Here is a 22,509-nt window from a genome sequence, read left to right on the forward strand (position 1 = left end):
CAAAGCCCAGGCTACAAACTTCAACTCACACAACCGTAATACCAGGGTTGTGGAAAAGAGGGAGATGTGTTTCTTGGGAAGCACTTAGTTTTCATACAGGATTCTCCGTCTTCAACTTCAGTCAGGGGGATGAACCTGGCAACTATGTGTCAGAAGATGTAGGTGTGTGAGGGATCGGGTGGGCTAGACTGTGTGAGGGATCGGGTGGGCTGGACACCCCTACTTTCTGCTACCACTTTACTTAGCCTTGCCAGATGAAAACATTCTGCTCCATTCTCTACCCTCTCAAAAACTCCCCAGGAGAGATTTCTTAAATAATAAGCTAACAGCCATGGCCATTTCTGAAATGTCTCATTGAACTTACCCAGCAGATTCCCTTTATTCATATATCTGTCCAGCCTTGTGTACTTGTGTTGCTGAATGTTTCTTTGGTCCTGCACCTGGCTGTGAAAGTCATTCAATACTTCAGAACAATATGATACATACTCAAAATGAATACGAGCCAATGGTATCATACTTTTTAGAAAAGGATAGAGAAGGTATGACTGACAGTTTTCTATGGCACATCATTGGCAGTCCTTATCCCTGACTATAAATTATCCTTTCATATAAAGCATGAATGGTAATGACTGCTCTAGGCCTGCCTCACAGAAATGTGTCAGGGAAATAGGATCAAATCTCAGCCAAAGCCCATCATTCTCTCTCCTGTTTTTCTTTCTTTTAAACAGGCCTAGGTTAGGATCTTATTCAATAAGTACCCAAGGCTCTTTGAACTCTAAATTTCTTTTTTTTATACTCTCAAGTGCATGAACTATAATTCCTGCCTTATCTCTATTGCCTTAAATCAATCTAAATTCTCAAATGGCTACACTCTATGTGGTGGGCATGGAACTTAAAGCACACAATAAACTATGAAGGGTTAATAAAAACTTTAAGGCATACTTGTCAGATACCAGCCTTAAGAAGCTAAGGCAGGAAAATGTAGGCCATTTTGGGCTGTATAGAAAGATTTTAATTCAAAACACAAAATCAAAACAACTGCAAAAAAATGTCACCCAGTAATTTTTGTTTTTATTCAACTGTTTAAATTTCAGGTATTTGTTTTAAAACATGGTAGTTCTTTCAACTTTTCTTTTGGCAGTAGAACCCTAAAAAACCTCTCAGGCAGTTGACATTTAATGAAACAAACATAAAATAACCTAATGCATACATAATATTTAAGCAGATTTTAAACTTGTAAAGTACTGAAGTAATTGAAAATATTTTAGGTAAATAGCATTAAAAGTCAAGACTTTAGACTCTGTTTTCCTCCCTTTGATCATCAGACTATTTAAGATGGATCTTAAAAAATTGGAATTCCCTAGGGTTCTCATGATGAAATAAGGAAAAGACTGACATGTGGCTACAGTTAAATGAAGAACCTGTTTCCTAAGGAGATATCTCATAGAGTGTAGACAAATTACCAGATACCTGTGTGGCAGAATCTGGAACTCAGATAATGATGCATCAGTAATGGGCAAGATCAGCACATCTTAGATATGCATAACTATTGCCCTCTCTTTATATCTAAACACCATGTCAGGATCCCAAATGTGGACTTGGGTACTACTGTTCTTCTTTGTTTCTCTTCCTAATATGGTCATATTCAATAAATCTCCAACCTCAACTTTTCTCAATTACTTGTTTTAATTTGTTTATTGAATTTAATTGGATTATTGAGAATAGATGTCTGAACATGGCTTGTTACAAATATTATTATCCAGACTCTTATCCTAAAGACTCTTGAAACACTAAAGTGATGGTTTTAGAAACAGGTCTTCCAAGTGTTGCCTAGATACTGGTTAGACCTTCTACCCTGTGAAGATCTAGCTAGGAGGAGAATAATTTATGTCAGCCTAGAAGCCATTCATCTCAGAACTCAACATGCTGTGCTATGAGATCTCAACTACCAGACAGCAGAACTGTTAGAAATGAATTGCAGTTGTTTACAAGCCACCTGTTTTATGAAATTTCATTCTAGATGCCCAAATAAATTAACATAATGGCTATCAAACTGTTCATTTATTTTATTATTACATAACTTCAGCCAAAGTTTTCTTTTCTCCTAACCTCCAACTATCTCATCTTAATTTCCCAAAGAAAAGAGGAAAGAGAGGTTCAGAAAGTGAACAACTTAGAAATATTTTCCCCAGGGTCAGAAGAGGACATAGCAGGAAGGCAGGTGATTTCTTCCTGAAATTACTTTTTTGTTCTAGTATAATGTCAGATTCTTGCCTGAAGCCTACTTCCTTGTCCTTGGCCAATGTCATGTCCTTGGCTCATCTCACATTCTTGCCAAGCAGCCCCCCAAACTCTCCACCTCTTCCCCGTTTTTTAATTAATTAACAAGTCTGAGCCTGTCTTAGGTTGTTCTGACAAGAATGCCTTCCTTACCCATCATGGAATATGCATTATCCAAAGATATGCACTTCTGTCTTAGGTTGGTAAGGCTCTGTGCAAAGTATTACTCGTCCTTGGATTGCCAGACTGTTAATTTAAAATTCTGTTTGGGGATCCATTTTCAGGTTCAAGCCATGTATCTTGGCTGCCAACATGTTGATGTTGTTAAAGACAGGTTTAACACAATGGCAAGAATAAAAATATTCCCAGGACAAAAGGGCTAACATGATCAAGCTATATTAGCCATTCTTGGAGCTTGACCAAAATAGAAATACTGACTTCAGTTCATGGGTAATTTTATTAGCAGTATCTACCACATCAATGCTCAGCAGAGCATCATCCTTGAAATTCATAAGCTCACTATGTAAAGTTAAAACACCCAAAAAGTTGTTACAGTTATGCTAAATACACTGCAAATTTTAAACTTTTTCCTGATTATAATGAGTACCACTGTAAATTTTAGAACTAGAATGAATCCAGTGGTATTTGTCATGACACTCCAGATGGCTCCTTACTCTTAAATTCTGAACCTCCTTTCAATAATTAGGCTAGAACAACGAAGTAATTTCAGGCAGGAATCTAAATATTAGGCTAGAACACAGAAGTAATTTCAGACAGGAATCTAAATTTTATGTTAGAACAAAGAAGTGGGTTTTAGACATAAAAATGACTTTGGACTAGGACAGGGAAGTTGGCTCAGATAGTTTGGTCCTCCTGATAAACCCTTAGAAATAGTGATCACTGGAGTGTTCATGGAATTTTGTTTATTGCTTTGCATATTCTTTGACTAATTGTGTTTATTGTCTTGTTTGTTTCTTGACTATTTGCATCTATTGTATTTCCAGTCCCTCAATCTAGAACTAACCTTAATGCTTTCATTTAATTAAAATGTTATAAAAGGAAAATGGAGGAGTGGGGGTGGAATAGGAGGGTTCTAGGGATGGGAAATGGAGAAAGGGGATGACATCTGGAATGTAAATAAATAAAATATCCAATTTTTTAAAAAAGGAAAAAAAACAAAAAACAAGAAAGAAAGAAAGAAAGAAAGAAAGAAAGAAAGAAAGGAAGGAAGGAAGAAAGAAAGATGATATGCATGTTAGACTGATTAAAAGGTACGAGAAACAGCCATCATTAAGGGAAAGTATCGTTTATCACAAAGCACACTCACAGAAATAAAACCCATCCAGGTGATTAGCTGAAGAGATTATAGGCTTTACTGGACAGAAAGGAGTTGTTTTTGAGAAACTTTGATGAATATCTGCATCATAGGAAGTTATGACAATGGGTACTGTCTCTAGTACTTATAGATTGTATCTGTGTGTCTGTATGTCTCTTTGTGTCCATGTCTGTATATGCAAATATATATTACTACAAGCTCCCATACATTTACACACTTACCTCTTAGTGACAGCTTTTTTTAGCTGCAGTGTTACCAGAAATAAATAATTACACATCAGTAAATTTCATCCCAAAATAGGCACAGACAAATAATGCCAAACTTCATAAGTACCCACTACCTGGTAATTTATATGTCTAGTTTACTCAAGTCCATGAGAAAATGTCATTTATGTTTCTATTCCAAAACTTTGTGTTTTAAAGGAGTCAATCATTTAGTCATGTAAATATTGGAATGATCATTAAATTTCTCCAAGTGAAAGAGGTAGATAAGTTTGTAATAACATGACTATTCAAAGGCACTTGGTAACGGATACAGTTCAGGGACAAACTACAATTCAGCTGCAGTCAAAGGCATAGAAACTACAGAATTCATTCTTGCACTGTATAAATGAGCAGGTTAGTATTGGCTTACATGCCAACTTCATCTGAATAGGTTCCTAGATGTTTTACTCAATGGCCTAGGATGGAGGGTACTCAAGGTAATCACTGTCAACTGTGAATTGTACTAGCAATGTTAATGAATTTAACATACACATCAACACACGAAATTCTCTCACTTTTTACTTTTTTCACTTTTTCACTAGAGGTCCTTGCCCAAGGCTGCACAACTGATCCTTTCTTGGAACCTATACACTCCCGTGTCAGATTTATTTATGGGAACTCTGGTTGGGGAGGTCATAGACCTCACCTAGAATAAATGAAAAGGTACATTATGTTGTGATTCTTCTGCATTGTTAGCTACATGGATGAGAGCGCCTTGATATGTGTTTTGTGTTAGCCTATGTTCTTCCATTGCCTTGAATTTAGCTATTTGGAAACATCTACACATAAGTGATTTGACTTGATTATTAGGCTCCACAGCCACTTCTTTAACTTGTAGGCTTTCTTTAGTTATTTGTCTTTTTCTCCTCTTTGATGGTAGACCAGGTTAAATAACATGAGACCTCTGAGTTTTGTATGCAACTTTATGATAACATGTATACACATATTTATAGGCCAGAACAAAAACTAGAGTGTTATTCCTCAGGGACAGCCCACCTTTTTTTTTTTTTTTTTTTTTTTTTTTTTTTTTTTTTTTTTTTTTTTTTTTGAAAGAGAAAGAAAAGCGTTCTCAATCTCCTGAAACTCACTCACCAGTATAGACTGATTGGTCAGTGAGCCCTAATTATCTTCCTTTTTCATGTCCCAGCACTGGGATGAAACTGCCATGCCACCATTTATAACTGATTATTTTCCTCATGTGTTCTGGAGATGAGATTGAGGTCCCTGTGCTTGGAAATCAAACATCATTAACTATGACTACAGGTCTGAGCTATTATGTTCTTTAAAAAAATCACTTGAGGCTCTATGTGAAGAGTGGGATTTCAGCCAATGACCAAATAATAATGTCTCTTTATGTCAAAGAAAGAATCTTACACTCACAAAAGACAAGTCACAAGAAGACATTATTCTTAATAAGCAAAGGGTTTAAATTAATCATGGTCATGAAGCTATTTAAGGCAAAATGTTTCTTATGTGCATAATATTCCACATTGCAGCTACTACACACATACTTCGATGGACCATCTAGTTTCTGATTAGTTATTATATGGAGCTGTATTAGCACAGGTTAGTCAATTTATGGTAGTCTAGCTAGGTGATTTTTTTATGTCTACTTTAAGCTGTTAGTTTTACTGCATTCTGAAATGTGGAAGATTGTCCTGTTGTCAAATGATTCCAAAAAGACTAAGTTGAATTATCCCCTTAGAACAGCTGCTAAATCTCTAGGGAATAGGCAGGTCTCATAAGAAAGGGATGGTGGATTGGATAGAGGATGCTACCTGAACAAAGTCTACAAGAAAGGTTTGTGTGGTGTGAAACAGAAGAAGGCCTGGATTTCCTTGAGCCTTCAGTCACAATTTGTAATGTATGGACACTACCTAACCCTCTCTGCCTCCTCCATTAATTCTGTGAATATTGTGAAGAAGTCTATCTTCTTAAACTCAATAACTGCAGGAAAACTAGAAAATAAATACTACACATAAAACAGAAATCTACCCCTTTTCTATAATTCTTAACAGCACTGCAATGAATATGTGACTTGGAACAAAGTAGATTTTGAGACAGATGTTGTGTCTTTGGTAGCAACTTTAAGAATGATTATAGGACTGAAAGTATGTATGCTTTTGTATTTAATAGTGTGGATCACTACGTATCAGAAGGAATGTCAAAGAAATAGACCAGGTATACGTGTGTGTGTGTGTGTGTGTGTGTGTGTATGAAATTTCATTTAATAAGAGAAATGGATGTAATCTGGAAAAAATTAATATGTGTACTTCCTTTATATTATAAAAGCAAATGCTAAGATTCTTCTAACTGCAGAGTAGAATTGTATTCTTAATTTAAATCTTTCTTCCCAAGTGTATTAGTGTTAATGGTTCTCAGTGCATCATAATAACTGCACTGCCTTTTAAGACTTGAGGACTGAAATGGATAAAAAGATTTCAGGCAATCTGGTATATAACGTAGTTAATATAAAGATTGCCACAGACTTCTTAACATGTTGATACAGGATTCATCCATAAAGGGAAGACAGAGGTTGCTGACACCAAGAAACCCATCTTGTCATTCCTTGCTCTATCATATTTCGCTTTTAGTTATTCTGCTTCTGTAATGACTGGATTTAATACATCTCATCATCAAAGATGAAAAAACCCTCTAGTTGCTTCTTTGCCTCTTCTAGGAATCAGACCACATTCCTACCCCTGCAATCTGGCTATTAAGACAAGAACTGACTGGAGCCTGCTATGACAGTCTTCTGGCATTGGTGGAAAAATTAAGTCCAACTTTCTCCCTCATGCAGCTGCCCAGTACCTGGGAAATGTTGAACTATAATATCAATATCTTCCTGCCATAACTTCAGGCATACAGGCTAGATCACTAGGCTGGACTAGAGCACTTAACAGGAACCACACAGACACACAAAAAGGATACCAGACACACACACACACACACACACACACACACACACACACTCATTCACACTGCTGAGAAATTCTACAAGATTATGAAACCCTTGTCTGGTGACTGAAAGGCTTTCTCCTTTATATCGTCATCTACACTAAGTGCTTCCTGCCTCAGGATTCAAAAAGGCTCTCCTTGCTATATGTGCTATTAGGCTTTATACCTAATGCTCTTCCTCCTCAGGACTGATCATGGCTGTCCACAGACTGACACCTCTTTACTGAGTAATGCTTATTCTGGGAAAGCCTCCCAAATAACCTACTTCCCTATGGGCCACACAGCCTCCAGGACCCGGATAGCAGAAGGGTGAACCCCTGAGGTTTTTAAATCACTTAGCCAGAGTTCCTGGGTGCTTATTCTGAAGGGATTTATTTTGTTTTGGGTTTTTTTAAGCCCTTGTTTTTTCTTTCTTTTTTAAATTTTAACAAAACCTGTTTCCTAGAATGTTGCATATAGAACTTCTCTTTGTGTATATATTCTTAGAGAGGAAAGACATTTCTACATAGGGCACAGTTAGACTTTCTCTGTCTCAGATCCAGTATGAGCAGATGGCAGAGAGAAAGAACAGTTGAGTGATCACATCTTGATCCACAGCCATGAGATAGACTGCAAACTAATGGCATGAGCTTTTTGAAACTTTAAAGTCTGCTCCAGTGACATGATTTCTTCAAGAAAGCCATATGTCCTAATTCTTTTCAAAGAATTCCACCAACTGAAGATCAAGAATTCAAATTTTCTGTCTCCAGGGGGCCCATTTTCATTCAAATCACCAGAGTCGCTTTTTGTAAGAAATCAGTAATACAATATGAGTGATCTAAATTCTAATGAGTGAGAAAATTTACAGGAATTTTAAGTGTGATCTAATGATGGACAAGTGTTGTTAGCCAGCATCCCAGAATGAATCAGACTACTACCCTGCTTAACACCACCATAAATCCTCCAAATGAAGACACTATGGAACACAGTACAAATACTTTAACAGACTGACATCCTTGGTCCAAATAAGAAATTTCTCAAATATGCCTGATATATATCCTAGACTTCAAAAGAAAAATGTAAGTGATACAATAACATGGAACCTTTAAACACAAAATATCTGCTATGGGTTATATGTATCTAGCAAAAGAGTCCAGGTGTTATTTAAATACTGTAATTTATCCAGACAGTTGAATAATCAGATTCTGAAGAGAATTAAGGTTTGTCTATCATTGGCAGGATCTACCATTGGCTGGCAAAGGGGACAGTATAACACACAGAACATCTTAAGACAAGTGTCTATCAAAACTAAATAGTACAGTATAACAATGAAGCCATTTCCATTCAGCCTGGATGCCCCAAAATGTTCTAAGTTCTTGTTATAATGCTTTCAGGAAAACATTTATGTTTGAAATCAGCAAAAATTAATTTCAGAAATCAAGGACTTTAATCCTTTATAAATATTACCACATTTTCTTTGTTCTATGAATAAAGAGTTAATGAAGACTTAAGCATATATTTAGTTCAGGAGAAATGAGGGAGCTGTCCTCTCACTGAAGATACAGTGTCACTATGGCTCTGAGGAAAGTTAGGAGTCACTTTATGGTTAGTTGGTAACATGTGCAGCCCCGAGACTCCATTGACTGTCACTGGGCGGTACAGGGGGCAGCAAGGAGGTTTTTTTATACCTATCCTAGTCAGGTTGCTATAAGCTATAAGCAAAAAACAAAGATGATGCTGGATTCTGACTTGTCTGTAAGCAACAAGTAGCATTTGACCTTCCAGTTTTGACTAAGGCTAGGGAAATATAATGAAAATAAAGGCACAACATACGCAAACTTATGGGACACAATAAAAGCAGTGCTAAGAAAAAGACTAATAGCTCTGAGCGCCTCTAAAAAGAAACTGGAAAGAACATACACTAGTAGCTTAGCAGTATATCTGAAAGCTCTAGAACAAAAAGAAGAAAATTCCCAAGTTTAATTCACAGACCATATGAAGCCCAAGAATAAAGAAGAGTAAAGTGTGGATACTTCAGTGCTTCTTAGAAGGGGGAACAAAATACTCATAGGAGGAAACATAGACATAAAGTGTGGAGCAAAGTCTGAAGTAAAGGCCATCCAGAGCCTGCCCCACGTGGTGATCTACCCTATATACAGTAGCCAAATCCAGATGCTATTATGGATGCTGGGAAGTGCTTGCTGAAGAGAACCTGAAATGACTGTCTCCTTAGAGGCTCTGCCAGAGCCTGACAAATACAGAGATGAATGTATTTGGACTGAGCGCAGGGTTCCAGATAGAGGAGTTGGAGAAGGGACTGACAGAGCTGAGGGGGTTTGCAGCCCCGTGGGGGGAGCAGCAGTGTCAATTAGCAAGACCCCCCAAGAGCTCCCAGGGAGTGGACCACCAACCAAAGTGATACCCATGGCTGCAACCTCGGGTAAGTGGCAGAAAATGGCCTTATTGGACATCAGTGAGAGGAGTGGACCTTGGTCCTGTGGGTGTTTGATGCCTCAGTGTAGGGGAATGCCGGGGTGGAAAGGCGGGAGTGGGTGCATGGCTGTGTGTGTACCTCATAGAGGCAGGAAGTCCGGGGAAAAGATAGGGGGTTTCCACAGGGGAGACCTGGAGAGGGGATAACATTTGAAATGTAAAAAAAAGAAAATATCCAATAAAAGAAAAAATTCTAAATGCATAAGATAATTCCAATATAAAGAGGTCCAGGACTATAGTGCAAGAAGCAAGACTTACCCAAAGTCCACAAACCACCAGGTAACAGAGACAGCGACTTACCACTGAGTAGATCTGATGCTTGCGTCTTTTAGCCAAGTCAATTATGTTCACTCCATTGTAGTAAAGGTTTTCAATACAGCCACGGAAGTTTTTCTTTAAAAAGGTCCCAGGTTTGCTTGGCACAGGAATTCCTCCAAAACTGAGCTTTATGGTAGAAGAAATAACAATCGACTCTTAGTCACAAGTTCTGAGCATGGAGGAATATGATAGAAGTAAAGATGCCTTTGTAGGTTTAGCTGTATGTGTGAGCAAAATGGCTTTAGTGAATGCAGGTGGCACTTGAGTCCTCTTTTAAAAGGTACTGATTAAACCTGTGGAAAATAACTATAATTGCTTGCCTCTTAAGTACTCACTTTATAAAACCATTTTCATTTTTTTCTTAAACCTTTTTAATACTAAATAAGACAGTAACTTACAGAGGAAAAAAAGGGAGAAAAGTAGACAAAAATCAACATTCTATGTTTATCTGTAGCACAGAAGCAGAGAAGATACAAACATGAAAAATCTAAGAAACAATGCTCATCCTTGCTCAACCAGTGAAACCTAGTTCTAAAATCCACAGTACCAAAGAGCTTATATGTACAGGGTTGTTCCCCAATTTTATTTATAAAGAAAAAGGACTGAAATAATACAAAATGCCCTATGAATTTGAGAAACAGTTAATGAATATGATGAAACTGCTATTAACAATGCAATTTTGATTATAAAGTACAAGAATTATGACTTGTTGTAAAGTATGAATTCACTTAAGAGAAAGTTGTACAGGCTCAGCCACTCAAGTTTAATTCCTAGAACCCTCATTTTTTTGTTTTGTTTCTGTTTTGTTTTGTTTTGTTTTGTTTTGTTTTGTTTTAAAGCAATAAAAACCAAGCCAAATAAGGTAGCCTACATCTGTGGTGCATGCACTACTGTGAAGAGACGGTAGGCTAGACCAGGAGAATATCCAGAAACACAGCTGCCAGCTAGTCTGGAATTGTTACACTACAGCAGCTAAGTCTGAAGAGATTCTGTCCCATGGTGAAAAGTAAACAACTACTGAAAGCTGTCCTCTGACAGGTACGCCACGGCATGTCCATGCATGTGTGCATACACAGGCACACACAGAGAGAGAGAGAGAGAGAGAGAGAGAGAGAGAGGAGAGAGAGGAGGGAGAGAGAGAGAGAGAGAGAGAGAGAGAGAGAGAGAGAGAGAGAGAGAGTTTAGGAACAGAACTACACTTTAGTGGTATATGTCAGGGATGATTACAGGATGGTAGTTTTCTTTACTGTGTATATTTTCAGTAAAGTAACACAAGTCATTTGTGATGAATGTAGTAGAGAACAGAATATCTGTTGGGAATACTGACTCTGTTGTGCAAGACAAGAGGATAGTAACTATCCTTCACCCTCATTAACCAGTAACCAGGTTTTCTTCATTGCTCAGAAATGATGCATTACCTAGGACTCTCTTCTACAATGTATCTCCACCTCTTTCCTCTTTCCTCTTCTCTGGCAGGTCTCTTTCTCTCTCTCTCTCTCTCTCTCTCTCTCTCTCTCTCTCTCTCTGTCTGTCTCTCTCTTTCTCTCTCTTCCTTCCTCCTCTCTCCACTCTTTCCTCTGTCTCCTTCCTCTGACTGTCTCCTTTTTCTCTCTTTTCTCTTTCCTCTGTCTCTTCTATGTCTTTCCCATATGACTTTTCCCTCTCCTGTCTTTCATGAACAATGTTAGAGGACGACGTGTTCTCCCAACAATATCATCTCTCCATCTCTCCCATAATTAATCAGCCATGAATGACTGGGAACAGAAATTTTTCCTTATAAGTTACACAAAATTTTCAATGTTTCTTACTATGACTATATCCTACTTATTACTTTTCCTTCTGCTTTACTTTTAAGCATAATTAAGATGCTGTTATGTATTTCTAAAATTTAACTGCTTAATTTTGTCAACCAGATATTTTTTTACTTTTTTAGGCAATATTTTTGAATCTGAGGTATACAATAATGGGATACTCACAAAACACTGTAATTTTCTATTTTATTTTCTGTACTTTTGTTCTATGACCTGGCCAAAATATTTTAAGTAATTTTAAACAACAATAATAAAGAACTTTCTAGGAAAAAAGCATGCAAATAACAACAAAGCCTTTTTGTTTCCAATTAAGCAAAGAAGTGATTCTGACTTGCTCCTTAAGAAAATATTTTCCCACTCATTCTGTATAATTTTTAAAAATTTTCTTCTTTATTAACATATGTTAAATAAATATGAAATATAATTGTATTTGTTTTTTTAAAAGTTATTATAGCATGTAAGAACATTGAGTTTACTCTATCAATAATTTGAATTGTAGCAGACTCACTGAAAACTTATTGAACTACTCTGTAATTTATTTGATTTTAAATGGAAGTATACACATTTTAAGCACCAAACCAATTTACATTTTCATTTCTTTGTTCAAGTTGAGAGTTGTCTGATATGAACTAAGGAATTCATTGATTTTATAAAAGTTTATAAATCTAGAGAAAGATTTAAAAATACCCATTTGTAAATTTTTATACCTTATTTACAAAGGCATTTTTGACTCAATATATTATCCAAGTATTTTTAATATTAGCATTTTATATTTTTTAAAGATATATTTTTAGTTTGTGACTTTTAAAAGAATTAAATTTGCAATTTAAATCTATTATAAGATATTTCTAATTTTATCATTTGAACAGCTAGTGGTAAATCTGTTCTCTTAATTTTTATGTTAGATACCTTTAATTTTCTAAAGAAACCTGTTAGTTCTTTGCTTCACACATAGAAAATATTAGCTGTAGAATAGTTTTCAAAAAGACTAAAGGTGGAAAAAAAAGCATTGTTTTCTCAACAGCAGATTTTGACAAAAAGATTTAGGGGAAAATATTGTGGGAGGAAAATGTGCAGAATACTGAATATAATATTGACTACAACAAAACTGTAATCTTTGTTGTACAGATGGGAGTAAAGCAGGGAGTGGTACGATGGAAGGCTTCCTCTCTGATCCTCCCTGAGGCACCTAAGGAGAAAGCACTTTTAATAGTTAACATTGACACTCTACTGAACAGAATGAAAAGTCACTAAAAAGCAAATATACTGGCATTTCTGTAAGATAGTTTTTAGACTGGTTTAATTAAGGTAGTATTATTCATTTGGTGGGGTCATGAACTGAATAAAAACTGAGAGAGCAAGTTGTACATAGCACTTGACTCTCTCTGCTTCTTGCCTCTAGATCCAATATGAATACCTGCCTCAATTTCTGTTGCTATTCATGCCCTGACATGGTGGACTGTGCATTCTAACTGGGAACCAAGACAAACTCTTCCTTCTTTAAGTTATTTCTGCCTCGCCAACCTATAAGGTAGCTTAGAAAACATTTGTATCCTGGTTCTTAAATCCATTATGTTTCAAGACTGTTAGGGGTTTTTGTGAAAATCAGAATGGCCACAGAGCAAAGCAGCTAGGTGGGTGGGGCTCAGTGTGGAAGGCGTGAGATTTGTACACTTAAGACTTAGTCACTTGTGTCAATCTGCCAAAGGCAGGAGAACATGAATAAAGGTTTAGTGTACAGAGACTCTCAGAGAATGGACATATTATACATAACTGGATTTAAAAAGCCCATGAGATTCATCTCACATACTGCACCACATACAAATGCAACAAAAGTCAGCACATTATTTTCATGAACACAAAGCAACTGAATGTACTGAGTTAGATTTCCAAATAGAATAGGTGAATGACATGGCAGTGGTGGTGATGCAAGACACCATGACAGCCACCAAACTGGTTAACAGCACACAGTAAAGAAATGAGAACTCTTTAATGTAGATAGCTTTAAGAAAGCATCAACTACTTACTAGAGAGTGTGTTTATTAGCTTTAGCTGTCACATTGGCACAGGCTAGCATTATTTGAGGAACTGTTAATGGAGAGACAACTCAGATCAAATTGGCCTATAGGTATCTTTATGAGAGTTTGTCTTGATTGCTTACTGGTGTGAGAGGGCCCATTGTTGACAGTGCCATAAGCAATCGGGTGTGGCTTGTATAAGTAAGCTAGTTGAATGTAGGCCAGAGACAGCTAGGTTTCTTTTCAAGTTCCAGACTGAGTCCCTACTGTAACCCCCCTCAGTGATGGATTTTTGACCTGGAAGTATAAGCCAAGTTAATGGTTCCCAACCCAAGTTGCTTCATCAGAATGTTTCATTAAATCAGCAGAATGAATGTAGGACAGTCATCACAGGTACATTTATCTCTCAACAGCACTGACTTATTATGGCACTTCCTAAACTACTCCTGTGTTCAATGGGAAACAGACAGAATCCATTGAGAAAAGAAAATCTAATGTCTACTGAAGTGCTTTGTTTTTCTATTTTATTTTATTTTATGAGTATCAGTACTCTAACTGCATGTACACCTTAATGCCAGGAGAGGGTATTGGATCAGATTATAGATAGTTATAAACCACAATGTGTTTGCTGGGAATTGAACTCAGGAGCTCTGGAAGAGTAGTGTTCTTCAGCACTGAGCCAACTCTCCAGCCCCAATGAATATTCTTTGCCCATTTGATTTTAGCATTTTTTGTTATTAGCAGTGAAGTTTAAATTTATTTATAAAAATAAGTAAATAAATAAATACATAAATACATGATCCTCCTGAGGGTAGAGGGAGGAGAAATGTCTTTCCCTTAAGATTTTCCAGTAGAGAATTTGACATTATAACTGTACTAATTATCCTATGGTGTTTTCTATACAATTTAATGAGTATCTTTAAAAGATTTTAAATTTGTATCAAAGACTGATCTTATTCATGTTGTATGTATATGTGTATGTGTTTATGTGTATGCACAAGTATGTACACATGGGCATGTGCATGTATGTGCATGCATGTAAAGGCCTAATTTCCACATTGGTTATCTTCCACAACCAACTTCCACCATACTTTTCCAGTCAGCGTCTCTCAGTGAACCCAACTCTTACTAATCAGTGAGACTGGATAGCCAAAGGGCCCCCATGATCTTTCCATTTCCATCTCTCCAGTGTTGAAACACAAACCACTGTGCCCAGATGAAATTGTCCATGGGATTGGGGAATGAAATGAGACTTTGTGTATCATGCACGACATCAACTGAGGCATCTCTCTAGCCCCCTCAATTCTGAGTATGTGATTCAACCATAGATCAAAACAATACTTGTTGACTTGGATCAAAAAATATAAGTCATTGCCTTCTCACTCTTCTTTGGCCTGGTGCTTTTTTAACAATTCTGTCACCTTTCACATGCTTGTCCTGAAGAATTACAGTTTGATTTTCTTTGATCTTGGGGTCAGATGAAACCAGGGAGAAACCATTCAGAGCTTGCTATGGCTAATATCCTCTCTCCAGGAATGTGATGAGATTTCTGGTGTTATAGACACCTGCAGCTAGAATAAATGTGGAAAAATGCCCTCTTTGATGTCAAGTGTATGAAGCTTGAAAACCTGCCTCTTTTTTCTTTTGACCTTATTATCCTTCTTCTTGGCTCATAGCTGGCCTCCTTTTTTCTGATCTTTGATGCTACTTCCTCTCTCCTTTAGTAAAATTTATCTAGCCCAGCTTAAATGCAGATTCTGAAGTTTCTGCTATCAAGGTTTCTCAAAATATGTGACTATTTTCTTTTGTTTTGGTCTAATAGTCAATTTGGTGATTTTCTCCAAAAAATTGGTGAAAGTCTCCAACAATGGGTGCAAGCTCTTGTCTTCTTTTTCCTTCTCCTCTGAAATCTAACCAAGCTAGGTATCAATAAGCCATTAGAAGCAGCAAAAGTTGATGAATTTGTGTTACTGTGGAAAAGACTATAACTCCTAATTTTCTGGTAAAATCTATTTTTAAACATTGTTCTGAGGACTAGTAAAATAGTGAAGTATGTAAAATCACTTGTCAACAATCCTGCCAGTCTGAGTTGATCCCTTGGACCCATTGAAGAAAAGCATAGACTTTAGGAAGCTGAAATCCACACACAGATGAGCAATAACAAGCACACACCCACACACACACACACACACCCCACACACACACACAATAAAGAGAAAATATAATAAAACTTCCATTTAAATGTAAATCTGTGTGTATGCACTTATACAGAAACATGCATATATATGAGACTAGGATCAACTTAGAGTATGGAAATTAAGGCTTTGCCCATGGTATTTTCTGAGACAATGTCTATCCTTGGGACTTGAGACTGATTGGAAAGTAAGCATCTAAAATCCATCTGTATTTCTCCTCAGTACTGAGTTTTAAATTCTTGCATGCATCCTAGACTTTTTTTTGGAAGATTAGATTTTTGGTTAGTTTATCTATTTTATGTATTTTACTTTTGTCAACTTGAGACAAACTCAGTCATCTAGGAAGAGAGAACATACATTGAGAAAATACCTCAATCAGATTGGCCTATATGAATTCTTAGGGGCATTTTCATTATTATTGACTGATTTGCAAGTATCCACCCCCACTGTGAGCAGCACCATATGTTGGTAAGTGGTCCAGGAATAATAAAAATGGCAGGTAGACCAAGCTATTTAAATCAAGCCAGTAAAGGGCATTCTCCCATTTGCTCTGCTTAAGTGCCTCATTTTTCTTCCTTCAGTGATTGACAGTTACCTGGAAGAATGATGTAAAAATAAACACTTTCTTCCTCAATGGACTTTGTTGATGATATTTATCTTCACAACAGAATGCAAATTAGAACAATGTTCTGAGTATTGGACTCAGATTCTCATTTACAAAGCAAATGCTTTTCTAACACCTAATGCAATGACTAAAATTTTAAAAAAGTCTCAAGAGATCAAGAGATAGCACATACTGGCAAGGACATGAAGCAAGGGAAACATTCCTGCATTACAAGTGGGATTACAAACTTGTATAGCAACTTTGGATATAAATTGGTTGGTTTCTTTGAAAACTAAGAATCATTCTAGCTCAAACCCAGCTATACTACTCCTGGGAATATACCCAAAAGATGCTCCAACATTCCACAAAGACACTTGCTCAATTATGTTCATAGAAGCTTTATTTGTAATAGCCAGAAACTGGAAACAGCATAGATGTCCTTCAACTGAAGAATCAATAACAGAAATGTGGTACATGTACACAATGAAATAATATTCACCTATTTAAAGCAAAGATATCATGAATTTTGCAGAAAAATGGATGGAACTTGAGAATATCCTTTGAACGTGTTAACCCAGTCCCAAAAGAAGATGCATGGTATGTACTCACTTGTAAGTGGATATTTGCCATAAAAATACAGATACTATGCTCTACTCCATAGACCCAAAAAAGTTAAACAATAAGAAAGGCCCCAGCAAGGAACTTAATTGGGAGTGAGGGGGGATGGAGAGGAGATTGGAGGCTCAGGATCAGGTGTGAAGAAGGACAAAACAGATGGAAATCTGCATGACAGGGGTGAGGAGATGAAGTGTGGTAGCTCTAGAAAGAGACAGAGACCTGAGATAATGGAGGCACCCAAGAATCAATAGAGGTGATTTAGTTGTGACTCACAACATTGGGGATAGGGAACCTTAAGAGGCAACTCCTGTAGCCAGGCAGGAACCCAGTAGCACGACTGCAACACTAACCCACCTTCAAAACTTTTGAACCAGAATTTATCCACAAGAAATTCAGGGACAGAGGATGGAGCAGAAGCTGAGGGAATGGCCAACCAATAACCAGCCCTACTTTAGACTAATCCCGTGTACAAGGAGAAAACCCTGACACTATTTATGGTACTCTGTTATGTTTGCAGATTGGAGGCTAGCATTACTGTCCTTTGAGAGAATCCACCCAGCAGCAGACTCAGACAGATACAGACACCCACAGCCAAACAGTTAATAGAGCTTGGGAATAAGAGCAGGTATTACAATCAAAGAATAGGAACAAGTATTACATACCCCGAAGGGAAAACAAACTCCACAGGAAGACTGATAGGGTCAACTAACCTGGAAATTAGCTTCCTTGTTAGAGCTCTTATATCTGAGCCACAAACTAAAATCATGCCTGGGCTGGACGTAGACCTCCCGGCACATATGTAGCAGATGTGTAGGTTGGTAGTCATGTGGCTTCCAAACAACTGGAGTGGAGACTATCTCAAAAGCTGTTGCTTGTGCATGGGATATGTTCCTATAGCTGGGGTGCTTTGTCTGGCCTCAGTGGGATAGGATATGTCACAGAGACTTCATGTGCCAAGACCAGGGAATACCCCAGAGGGGCCCCACCTTCCCAGATGAAAAGGGGAGGAAATTTGGGGGGGCAGCATTTTGGAAGGAAGTGGGGGGGAGCAGTGTGATATACAATAAATAAATAGATAAATAAATAAATAAATAAATAAGAAAACCCTCAAGGTTCCACAGTACCAGTATACTATCACTCTATCAGTCTGACTGGCAGCTTGCCGTATTTCACTAGTCACAAACAACTAACAGACCCATGTTCTTTAACAGTCTGCCACAGCCCTTGCAGAGATGAAAACAGAAGGCAAAGCAGAGAGTAATAGATGCTGCCATTGGGTTCTTAGTACAATTTGACCACTCCATATTTCCCAGAGCCCACCACATTGTTTTCCAAATCTGATCAGGTATTGCACTTGAAGATGGATGCAGACCAGAGCATGAATAATGTCTGTGGCTGCTCCTGCTAAATGAGTAAATAGGTATCTTTTCCAGATTCAGATGTCAGAGGCTGAAGCAGTCAAATTGGTCTAACAAAATTTTTTTGGATGTTGTCTCTCTATATCCATCACTAATTGGTCAGTCGGCCAATGGGTCAATTTGTATACATTTTATTCCTCTAGAAATATCTGGATGAAAGTTTTTACTTCTGTGTTCTCCATATGAGAACACAAGAAGTGTTCTTCCGTATGAGAAGACAAGGGGCCCTGCTGTGGACATGATACTTGTCTGTGAATTTAGTCCACATCCTGCCTCTTAGGAACAGTGCTAATGGGTCAGGTGAGAAGACCACAAGTATGTCATTGTTTTCCACCATTACATTCCCAGCATACACAAATCTCTTGACTTAAAAGTGTGATGTCACCATCAAAACCAACAGTGGTCTCTGTTCCTCTGTTTTCTGAAGGTACGAGGGAGCTGCCATCCATAGACTAGATAGAGTTGGGCATGGTGCAATGTGAGTGCTAGTAGAACCACAATCAATCCTTTGCTGGACTTATATCTCTTTAAATATTTTGATTATGGCTTATGGCTCTTTGTTTGTATCCATTCCCAAGGCTCTGTGTATGTCTCAAAGAGTCTGACTAATTTTATATTATTTTACTGGTGACTGCAGTCATTTAACCAGTCTCCAAAGTGTCTGATTAGCCATCTCCACTAGAAGTAGAAGGCTAAGCCATGTTGTCAACATTCTAGCAGAAACTTGAATAAAACTAGAAAATAAGTCATCAGTTGTTTCTGTGAATGCTGTGGGAATAAGGAATCCAGGCTTGGAGGCTTATCACTGTGCGGTGACTTCAGTTGCTTTTTAGGGAAATCAATAAGATCACAGCATCATTGCCACAGAGACCCTTACCCAGGGCAGAGGCTGAGTGGTCAGGCACTCACCTAGCATGCATGAGGCCCTGGATTCAACCTCAAGTACTGAAAGAACAATAAAGGGGAGTGGGGGTTGGTTTTCTTGGTTTGATGCCAGCATGAAAACACTTTCTGTCATGTTTAATGTAATTTTCTTACTTTTAATACATATTAAGTTGGGTCCTTTGCATGTTCATATTCATGTGTGCATGTGAGTTCTCATGCAAGTGAGTGCACATTCATATGGCAGACACAGCTCCACCCTGGGATTATTTATTATTAACACATTTATTATCCTTCTAGATTATTATTAACACATTTATTTAATATTTAGAGAGGTAATTAGTGTGGTAGAGAAATATTCCTGCCAAGAAGCACATGTAGAAATCAGGAAAACACTAAGAGAGTGGAGTCTTGACTTACACTATTGTAGGACTCGGAGACAAAACATAGGTGATCAGACTTGGCAAGAAGTGAATTTTCCTGTGGAGACTGGTGAGATACCAGCATTTCAATCCAATTAATTGTTTCTTATGAAGATACTCACTGATTCTGGAAATCACCTATTAAGCTAGAATGGTTTCATTGCAAGCCCCAGGTATCATCCTGTCTTGTCATTTTCTATCACGGGATTATATGGATACATACAAGCATCATGAAGTAACTCTATTACATTTGACAGTTGTAACATTTCAGGAAATATAAAATGAGCAGGACCAAAATTACAACTTTAAATGGAAAGTAAAAATAAAAGAGAATGACTTAAGAGAATCTAAAGTATTTTCCAGAAAGTGTTCAGATACAGCTCCACCATCCATCTCCTATCTCCAAGACTGTTTCTCTATCCCCAAGACAGCAGCCATGTCCCTCAGTGAATCTCTGGACATCATGTATCTGTGGTGACTTTGTTACTATGAAGGAGAATGGACTGAAGATGCTTTCTACTTCCTATGTCTTGGAGCTTTCTATATGATGTATCATGAATTAGATTCCTTTCAGGGCTGGTTGAAAGGTTAAATGATTTCATTTGAATGTCAAACATTCTCAGAGATGCACATGTATAAGGTGGTTGTGCTCTTCAGGAACATTCTGGAACTTCAGATATAGCCTTGTTAGAGGGAGCATTTTACTGTGGGTTTTATAGGGTAGACCTACTTCATTTGTTCCCAGTTTCTATACTGCTGAAGCAATACAATAGCTAGCCTTGTGCTTCTGATGCTCTGCCTTGTCCACACTGATGGATGGCTTCCCTCTGGAACTGTAAGCCAAAATGGACCTTTTCTCCCTTATGTTACATTGGTCAGAGTATTTCAGCACAGCAATTGAAGACAAACCAATACAAGAATACAAATGTTATATACATTGAGGGTCTCTCTTTCCATCTTTCCTTCTTTCTTCCTTCCCTTCTTTATGTTTTTCTTCCTTTGTTTCTTTTTCATCTTCTCATTTTCCATTTTCTTATTTTGTTTTTGTGAAACTTTCTGTATTCTCTATGTAGTCCTTTTGGGGTAGCCTTACAACTTAGTTTCCAAGGAAGAAAAGCATCAATAGCAATCATACTTCACATTCCCTTTCACGGCTTGTACTAAAGATATGTGCTACCTTGCCCAGAAAAAAAATGGAGTTTTAAGAGAAGCACTGTGAATAAAACAGTATAAGAATAAGTAGCTTTAGAAGCATACGTAAGAACTATGTCGTAAAGCACTCATCGTTTCTGCGGCCTCAGTTTCTTTCTAAACTTTGCCAAAATAAAAAGGTACTTAAAGATACATATTAAAAAGTAAATGTCTTTTTCCTTTATTTCTACTTTCAAATTAAACCTAAACAAGCACTTCAGTATCATTCCAGCATTCTCTAGTTTGATTTATCTTTTGTTTGATTGTTTTAAACAGAATCTCCCTCTCTCTCTCTCTCTCTCTCTCTCTCTCTCTCTCTCTCTCTCTCTCACACACACACACACACACACACACACACACACATATGCATATATGTAAATAAATATGAAATTTTATTTCAAAGTGGGTGAATATAGTGGTGCATGCCTTTAATCCCATCACTTAAGAGTCAGAATTAGGTGGATCTGTATGTGTCAGACAGCAACTCAGTCTACAAAGCAAGTTCCAGGACATCCACGGCTTTTACCTGTGTGTCTCATAAATGTATATATATATATGTTTTTGTATATATATGTTTTTGTATATATGTGTTTTTGTATATACATATGCATTTATATATGTTTATATATAAATGTATTTATATATATAAATTATATATATATGGTATATATATATATATATATATATATATATATATATATGCATTTTCTGCATAGCATTTCTGCCCTAGGTGGGATCAACAATAAGATAAGATTTATTGAGTAGTTAAGATATGAGTCAATTTTAAGTAGAGTTTTGATTTGCACAAAGGAAATAAAATCCCAAATTCTGTTATTCACTATTCACCTTCCCTTTACTGTTAAGATGACACCTAAATAGAGAGAGTTAGAAAACCATCGTGTCAAACTGAGAGAATAACTTTTCTGAGGAACTACAAGTATACTACACTTAAAATTTATAGAATACAGGTCAACTCTAAGAGGGAGTTATGAAAACCCAGGCTCCATCAGTGTCTAAATGAGAATCTGTTTTCTGAAAGCCTCAAGATTATAGACCTGAGTGGGAAAGAGAGCAACCATCTCACTAGGCACTGTCACCTCCTATCTCAGGTGACCCATGAACACAGCCTGCCATAGCTATGGTGAGCCCTATTATGAGCTTCTGTCTGTGTGAAACCTACAAAGTCATTGTTAGACTAGGTTGAGCTGCTCTAAAGTGGGGCTGACCAAAATTCTTTAGTTACTAAACCTTTTGGACCATGAATATTTTTCTATTAGTATTCTGTGTTTTAGTAATCACAAGAATCATATTTTAGCATATGTGAAAATAATTTACATTTTAACATTACTGATTTTTTTTTTGTTGTTTTCCCATATTTAGGATAGTTGATTTGGCAAAAACTGTGTTTGATAATTTGTTTTAAAATATTATATTTTAAAACACTGTTTCTAGTTATTTGGAGAAGAATGATACCATTAAGCATGCATACACCCCACCACTCCAGCATACCCCTACACTTGAGCATCAAACCTCCACAACCACATAAGAATTTTATTTTTATAAAATTTCCCAGTTGTGTATGAAATGGCTGATATATGAACTTGCTTTAAAAATGATCCTATGATTTGGGATATTTCTTAGATAATAATGTAAAACAAGATTACTGAGCCCTCTTGAATAGAAAAAGCTTCTTGAACTATAAGAACATCAGAGGACAAAAGAC

At 37.1% G+C, this 22,509-nt stretch overlaps 1 protein-coding gene across 1 annotated transcript in view; it reads right to left on the minus strand.

The window, feature by feature from the left end:
* Positions 1 to 22,509, minus strand: part of LOC117716227 (contactin-associated protein like 5-1) — a 688,126-nt gene that overhangs the window by 334,383 nt on the left and 331,234 nt on the right. The window contains exon 7 of the mRNA XM_034513191.2: positions 9,610 to 9,753. Within this exon, the coding sequence (XP_034369082.1) occupies positions 9,610 to 9,753 (144 nt within the window). The remainder of the gene's footprint in view (positions 1 to 9,609; positions 9,754 to 22,509) is intronic.

This window comes from Arvicanthis niloticus, chromosome 10 (genome assembly GCF_011762505.2).
Source record: "Arvicanthis niloticus isolate mArvNil1 chromosome 10, mArvNil1.pat.X, whole genome shotgun sequence".
Classification (NCBI taxonomy): domain Eukaryota; kingdom Metazoa; phylum Chordata; class Mammalia; order Rodentia; family Muridae; genus Arvicanthis; species Arvicanthis niloticus.